Genomic DNA, 8,253 nt, shown 5'->3' with positions numbered 1-8,253 from the left:
GCGATGCGGAATTCTGACGACAAATATGTCGGAATGCATAAATGGAGTATTGAAAGGGGCTCGCCGCCTACCGTTGACAGCAATTGCTGAGATGACGTTTCAGCGAAGTGTCCATTATTTCCGTGAGAGGTTAGCAAGAAGTACTGTAATGTTGACCAACAACCAACTGTGGACGGATTTTGCATATAAGATGTTCACACGTTGGCATCAAAATTCTGTTGAACATACCGTCACCAAATTCCATCAGTTCCAACAGTCCGCCTCGGTTGTTACAAGACGTCACGGTGGACATGGAGTCAACACCCATGTTGTCAAAATTGCGAACCGAGAATGTTCTTGCGGCAAATGGAGTCAATTTGGTATACCTTGCAGTCACGCTCAAAAGGTATGCGTTGCATTCATGATTAATGCTGCATCAATGGTGAAGGATTATTACGATATAATGACTTATAAGAATACATATTCTAAGTCATTTGAACCTGTACATTCCGAAGATTATTGGGATGTACCGGGATTTGAGTTGGTCCACGATCCTACTATTCGCATCTCTTCGCGCCCTGGTCGAAATCAAACAACACGTATTCACAACGAGATGGATTGGGCGCAAAGGCGTGCACGACAACAAGCACAACAAAGAAATTCTTCAACACAATCGGATGTGCCAGTACCGGGTAGCCAGGATTAATTGTATATTTTTTGTTTTTTTCACAATTGTACAAAATATTTTTTGTATTTAATGTAATTTTTTACAATTATACAAAATAAATAACTATTACATTTGTACCCTTAATTGTAATTTTTTAAGTTAATGCAATGTTAATTTTATTAATTTTGGATTTTAGTATATTGTACAAAATCCCGACTTCAAGTCGGGATTCAGGATCCCGACTTGAAGTCGGGATTCAGGATCCCGACTCCAAGTCGGGATTCAAAATCCCGACTTGAAGTCGGGATTTTGTTTCCCGACTTGGCAAGATTTCAAATCGCGACTCGTCATGTTTTTGTTATATATTTAAAAATAATTATGATAAAATAATTTTTTTTTTTTTTTATAATTAAAAAATAATTAACTCGATCATGTCTTATGGACGAAAAATGCAAATTTGCCATATATATCTATAAATTGAATAGTTAATGCATACAGTTTGGAATGTCGGTCGACAATCGACATCGAACATTAATTGGCGTCGAAATGCAGATGCTTTGTAAGTACAGTCAAATGATATGACTGCATAGCCAACTGTTAAATTGGGCTCTCTTTGTCGACTAGATACCTTTCATTAAATCATTTCCAGTTGGTTTTGGTAACAATTCAAAAACAAAATTCAAACGTATCTCATATCATTTTCAAGTCGAACATATGTGTGAAATACACCTCTCACCACGTGACAATTTTTGTGATGAATTTGAGATAGATAATCACTTACCATGTGAAAAAAATGAATAAATACATACTTGGATCACAAATTATTGATGAATTTTTGCGATTGTTTATTTGTAGCAGAACTCGCTGCAAAGCTGATGTGTAGTTCACTGGATATGTGTCGCATCAATTGATATATGGGGAATTTTTGTTTTTTACTTTTAGGCATAAATGTGAGATATACTCATATATATATATATCTCGTGGGAATATTTTCATATATAATAAGAAAGTGTATCAGTGTGTTGATCAAACGTTTAGTTCATAAAATATGTATAGTGAAATAACTTATATTCAATAATTTTCTTTAGATTTTTTGTTCCTTGTTCGCCTCTCTATAACTAAAGTATACATGGAATAGTCTTGTTCATTAATCAAGAGTTTATGAGTTCAAGTTTTATGAATGTAATTAGGTATGTAGCTGGTCTATTTTTAATTTGTGGTTAGTATGTTATTTTTTTATTTATTTTATATTTAATGTAATAATCATATGTTAGTTGATTTAGAATCCATATCTTTAAAAATAAAAAACTAATGCAATTTTCAGTTTTTGGCAAAAACTTTATGTTATTTGTGTATTTATATTCACAAGTGGCCTTCCATAAATTTCCCCCATTTTTTTTATAGTGAATCCTTAAATTGAATTTGCACAAATATATATATATATATATATATATGTAATTTCCTTTTAATTTTGAAGTTATATTTCCTTTTAACTTATTTATCTCAAAAAAGAAATTGAAGAATTATATCTCAAAAAACTAATCACTAAGTTCTTGATTGCAAAATAACTCAATATTTGAAAATTAAAAGTCAAGTCATTATGATATTAGTTATTAAAAAAAATTGTTTTAGCAGTGTCATGTATGAAAATATCTATATGCTTTCTAAAGTATTTTCGTGTATAATATAGGGTACACACTAGTATTAATTAAATTCACAATATTATAGAATTTTATAATAAATTATATACACAGATTCGTATATTTTATAGTACATATATATGTCCACTCTAATATTTTAAATTTGTATTAACATTAATTATAGTAAAAAAAGCTGAATACACATACAAAACAAAACACAAATTATGTAATTTTTTTTAACAGTTATATAAAACATGCGAGGATTGTAAGTTAATTGAGTTTATACATATTTTTATACTAATTATAAAAACAATAAATTTTAAATAATTTTTTTTTAATAAGTCAAATTATGTATTTGGGAAGTGATCGATTGCAATAACTCTATTTTAGGGGTGTAATTAAATAATAATTGCATTTTAGTGGTCCATATTATTATTATTTTGTTGGGGGGGGGGGGGGAGGCCGGGAGGGTTGTTGCTATTATAACTTTTTATACTTCAAAGGATGAGTGCGAGTATAAATATGGTGGATAGCTTCCACATATTAATTTCATGTTCCACATGAAAACATTAGTTAAGTTTTAAATATTTAATAAAGAGTTATTTAATTTAATATTTAAAATAAAAAATAGAGGAAACCCAATAGATGCATACTTTTTGAAAAAGGCATTTAAATCTCTCTCTATATATATGCAATCAAGTGCCAGAATAGGGTAAATTACATTTTTGGTCCTATAAGTGGACCCGATTTCAATTTTAGTCCCATACTAAGGGCAATTCGCACATTTGGTCCTGTAAGTGGATTTTTTTTCCAATTTCAGTCCCGGTTGGGGATTTTCGTTAAAACTTAACAGAAACTGTTGAAATCCGTTAGGTGCTGTTAAATATGGAGGGGAAGCATGGAAAATTGGAGGAAAAATCAACAACTTGGTGGAAATTACACTGTACCCTCTTCCTTCTATTTAAATCCCATTTCTTCATTTCTCTTTTGCATTTAGTAGAAAAAAATCTCACAAAATATGGCTGGTAATAGAGAAAATTTTTGATATTGTGGAAGGCTTGCAATTTTGAAAACCTCATGGACCGACGACAACCCATGTAGGAGGTTTTTTGGGTATACGAAAAAAAGAAGCGGATGTGGTTTTTTTCATTGGGAAGATCCGCCGATGTGTGCAAGGGCAAAGGTTATCATACCCGGATTGCTTCGAAAACTGAATAGAATGGAGGACAAAATTGCACAGATGCAACGAAAACAAACTGTTTTAGTTTATTTTTTGGTTGTATCTTGGCTTATGGTGTTGTTTTAGAAGGAAGAGGGTATAGTGTAATTTCCACCAAGTTGCTGATTTTTTCTCCAATTCTCCATGCTTTCCCTCCAATTCTACATGCTTTCCCTCCATATTTAACAGCACATAACGGATTTCAGCAGCTGCCGTTAAGTTTTAACGGAAATCCCCACCGGGACTGAAATTGGAAAAAAAATCCACTTACGGGACCAAATGTGCGAATTGCCCTTAGTATGGGACTAAAATTGGAATCGAGTCCACTTATGGGACCAAAAATGTAATTTACCCGCCAGAATATACACTTCATATTTATAAGTCCTTTTACTTCATATTAGTTTTCGAGTTGTTCTTGAAATTAATGAGGCTTCTGGAGTTGTTGTTCGGCAAGCCTTGGTTGATTTTGTGTATTCTAAAAGTGAGTTTGCTTAACCTGAGAGCAACCATATAGTGGAAGCAAATTCCATTTTAAAGACACTAAAATCACGCTTCAAAACCTCTTAACTATTCATATTTTCTCAACAAAATATTCATTAAAAGTAAAAAATGTATTTAACCCTTTAAGATAGATAAAAATAATTCAATAATAAAATAAATAAAATTAATATGATTGAATAATTAATAATAAGATTTTATATATAGTTAAACTTGGTTTTACAAATATTTGCAGCATAGAGATACAATTTATTTTTTTTCCCACAATATATAAATAAGAAGCTTTCATTTAAACGTACCGCACCCAGACATGTAGACCCTTCCTCATTGCTGCCCCCTCATCCGAACCCGAACCCAAACATTGAACCCACCCGCCATGTAAAGCCGTCAGCCGAGGAACAAAAACCGGTGGCTCCGAGCCAACCGGCATGAATTTAAACCGCCTCAGAACCGATGCCACCTCATATTTCATTTGGATGAAAGCCATTTCTTTCCCAAGGCACATTCTTGGACCGGCCTGAAACACTGGAAACCTGTACGGGCTCACCATTTTCACCATCCCATTCTGGTCCAGCCAACGGTCTGGTCTAAACTCGAGTCGGTCCTTACCCCAGAGCTCCTTCATCCTTCCCATTCCGTACTGGAAATAGGTGACACGGTTTCCTCTGTAAACCGGAGTTCCGTCGGGTAAAACATCGTCTGCTGCCGCGTGCTTAGAGTCCCACACCACCGGCGGATAAAGCCTCATTGATTCACACAAACAAGCCTTCATAAAGTTCATTCCTTTCAAATCATCGAATCCCAGTTGTTCTCCGCCATTCTTGATCGATGTAACCTCATCCACCACCTGTTTTTCGATTTTCCGGTGGCCCGTCAGCAGCCAGAACAGCCACGTTACGGCGGCCGAGGTGGAGTCCCTCCCCGCCATCAGGAAACTTATCACCATATCCCTCACCAACTCACCATCGAGCCCAGTTTCCAATAACTTCGAAAGAAGATCGTTGCTGCTATCTCCATCCATCGACTCCGTCTTGGACCTAATCATCTGATCAACGCAACCACGAACAAGCTTCACAGCCTCCTTGAGCTCTTTCTCCAGGCCCACATTCAAAGCTCTTTTCAATCTCCACACAGCAAAAACCGGCGCCGCACCCCGCATGGCGGAGATCTCTGAAGCAGCATCGAATGCGGCGGCGGGGGCCGAGAAAGGTCCAGCCAGTCTGGATCCACCCCAAGTGAGACCTTGCAAATAGTATCAAAAGCAAACCTCCTCAACACCTCCTGCATGTCTACGATCCTGTCATTTTCCGCAGCATCATCAAGAATGGGAATCAATCTACTCTCGACTTCATCTTCAAGAACTTTTACCACGAATTCCCTCAAAGGCTTGGCACTGAACTCGTGGCTGGCTAACTTGCGCTGGATGCTCCACATCTCACCATCAACGTTCAAAATCCCGAGGCCCAGAAAATCCCCCAGCAATTCAGTAAAGGGTTTTCCCTTTGGAAAGTTGGCGAAATTGGTTTTCAAAATATACTCAACATTGTCCGGATTTGCAGTGAATCGTTCTTGGAGCACCGAGGCGGTGCACAACGATCGTCTGCGTCTCCGACTGTGATAACAGCTCAGTGTACCAATCCAACAAGCGGCGGCGATTCTTGTAGAAAGCAATGAGGCAGCCAATTCTTGGACAAGAATAGAGGGCAAATTTTCTGAGTTTAATATGTAGTTTTTCGAAAAACAAAGATGATGAAGGTAGCAGAGAAAAAAGCCCAAGTCCAAACAGCTTTTTCGGAGAGTGGGATTACGAGTTTTGACAAATTGCACCAGATCGAACTAGTTGTCATCCCTAATTATGCGATTATTTTAAAAAATATCATGAATGATGAAATTAAAAATATACATAATTTAAGGTGTATGATACGAAAAAATTATAATTTATTCAAATATATAATAGTTGAATAATTAAAAGTCTTTGGTACACAAAATCTTTTTTACCTAAAAAGTAGATGGGATTCAAAGGATAGAAGTAGAAACAACAAAAAGAGAAATATCCCTTTAGAAAAGGAGCTGTTGTAGATGAGATTTAGTAGGTATAGACTATAGAGCATTTAAACATAGTGGACAAACTGCTGTATTTATCATCCAATTTTGTAATTATGGCTTTTGGTGGGGATGAAAAGTACATGAGATGAGTATTGAAATAATCTCCTCCTTCACTTGCCCACAACCTGTAGGTTAGATATGACCAAACTCATAACCTATACATATACATGGGGTCAACATTTTTGGATAAATTGCATCTTTTATCCCATAAATATGTCCTTTTTCAAGTTTGGCCCCAATCTTTATCAGATATCCACATTGCATATTTTAAATGTAAATAGGTTGCCACCTCCTTCCTCATCCATTTTTGTGAAACATTGCATATTTTAAATGTAAATAGGTTGCCACCTCCTTCCTCATCCATTTTTATTCACAAAACTTGAAATCATAGCATTAAATGAAGCATTAAATTGTCACGATTTTGTTGCAATTTTAGGCCTATATATATGTGATGGTGTAGTTCTTCTAGTCCCGTGAAAAATTAATCAATTCACCAATTTATCAATTTTCTCATATTGAGGACTTCTTTTGTGGAAATTTTTATAATTTTCAATTTTATGCCCCCACAAACCTAACATGGAAATATGGGGCTGATTTTGAAAATTCTAACGGGAAAACTTTTAATCCGTGAAAAGTTCTAAATTAGTGCTATACTTTTCACATGCCCAAAATTGTCATCCTGTATAAATTGAGGTGCAACAGCGTATCAATTTTTGGAATTGATGACTTCTTTCATGGAAATTTTCAAATCCCCAATTTTATGTCCTCACACGTAGGAAAATCCATTGAGATAAAAAGTCGCAAACCCATAAATTGGAGAAGTAAACTCACATGATCAAACTTGTCAAGCCTCCATACATATAGGACGATAATTCGTGCAAGCTTGAAGATTGCATCCAACAAAATCACTTGTGTGTTTGCTTGCAAGAAATTATTTAAAACATATCTCAAACACAATGAAATGTGATATGAGAGATCACAAACAATCACGGCTTGGTTTCTCATCTCACAGGAGGATATAATTCTCTAATATTTTTGGATAACATCAGATATCACCAAAATATGTGACAAACATTTTTGAAAAAAATAATAAAATTTCTGGTGACAATATAATCAAATTCTGTTAGATTGATTACTGATTGTTAGCCACAAAATATACTACAAAGAGAGTGATTGTTAACCAGAAATAAGCAAAAGATCACTGTAATTTCTAAACCAAAAAGGAGATTTGTGCAATTAGCAAGCCTCTAACTATCTCCAACACAAACTCAGCAATTAGAAAACCTTCCATTAGTAAGTGAGCATAAGACTACTAATAGATAGCACCACGCTACCTCCATACCTATAAAACTATCAGTTATAGCTTCTGAGTCGCCATTGCAAGATACTGATGAGGACCCATACAAATGAAAGTCACCTATATACCGTCTCGACAGTTAAATGGTTACCTGACTATTTGTTTCCAGCATCGCTCCCAACAGCTGGCTTGCGATTTAGGTACCGGATAACGGCATCTTCAATCCTATAAGGAGCATAAAAGGTGACTACAGTTAATTGCTTTCAGAAAGAAGAAACAATCTTCTTTACAAGACAAATACATGATCAAGACAATAGAAACACATGGTTTGTGGTATATCTTTACAACCGACTTTTAAGTATTAGTTCAGAACTAGACAACTGACAGTATATATATATATATAATTTAAAACAACTGACAGCATTGATATTCCTTGTGTCAGATATTCGCGATACAATGTAAAATTGAAGAGGGTGGAATAAAAACATCGGTCAACAGTTACTGAAATGCATCATGATAAGAATCATTAAAGCAATTAAAGGCAGCTGATATTGCAAAAGCTGCTGGAATTCTATGCTGAAATTGGACACAGCAGATGGAATACTCTGCTGTCTCAGAACATGATTTCTGCTATAGTGAATAATTCCATTTTAATACATCCACAAAGTTCCGCTAGTAGCATGATAAAAAAGATAAGCAACCGAAAATACATACCAGAATTGCATAGGTGAAATTAATATATGTGGTCATTTTTAAAGGCACGTGGAAACATTTGCAGTAGGACTACTTAAAGATTCATAACATAAAATTGTGGAACAAGATATGAGAGACAATGCTTACCAAGGTT

The 8,253-nt window shown here is 35.2% G+C and overlaps 1 protein-coding gene and 1 pseudogene across 1 annotated transcript in view; both read right to left on the bottom strand.

Annotated features, from left to right (window-relative positions):
* Nucleotides 4,187-5,804, bottom strand: LOC105166949 (annotated as a pseudogene).
* The window catches only part of LOC105166186 (SWI/SNF complex component SNF12 homolog), a gene marked incomplete in the record, with an annotated part of 3,266 nt that continues 2,232 nt past the window's right edge, over nucleotides 7,220-8,253 (bottom strand). The window contains 1 exon segment of the mRNA XM_020695578.1: nucleotides 7,220-7,632. Within this exon segment, the coding sequence (XP_020551237.1) occupies nucleotides 7,562-7,632 (71 nt within the window).

Source organism: Sesamum indicum, linkage group LG1 (assembly GCF_000512975.1).
Source record: "Sesamum indicum cultivar Zhongzhi No. 13 linkage group LG1, S_indicum_v1.0, whole genome shotgun sequence".
In the NCBI taxonomy this organism is placed as follows: Eukaryota; Viridiplantae; Streptophyta; class Magnoliopsida; order Lamiales; family Pedaliaceae; genus Sesamum; species Sesamum indicum.
This window is presented reverse-complemented; position numbering and strand designations above follow the sequence as displayed.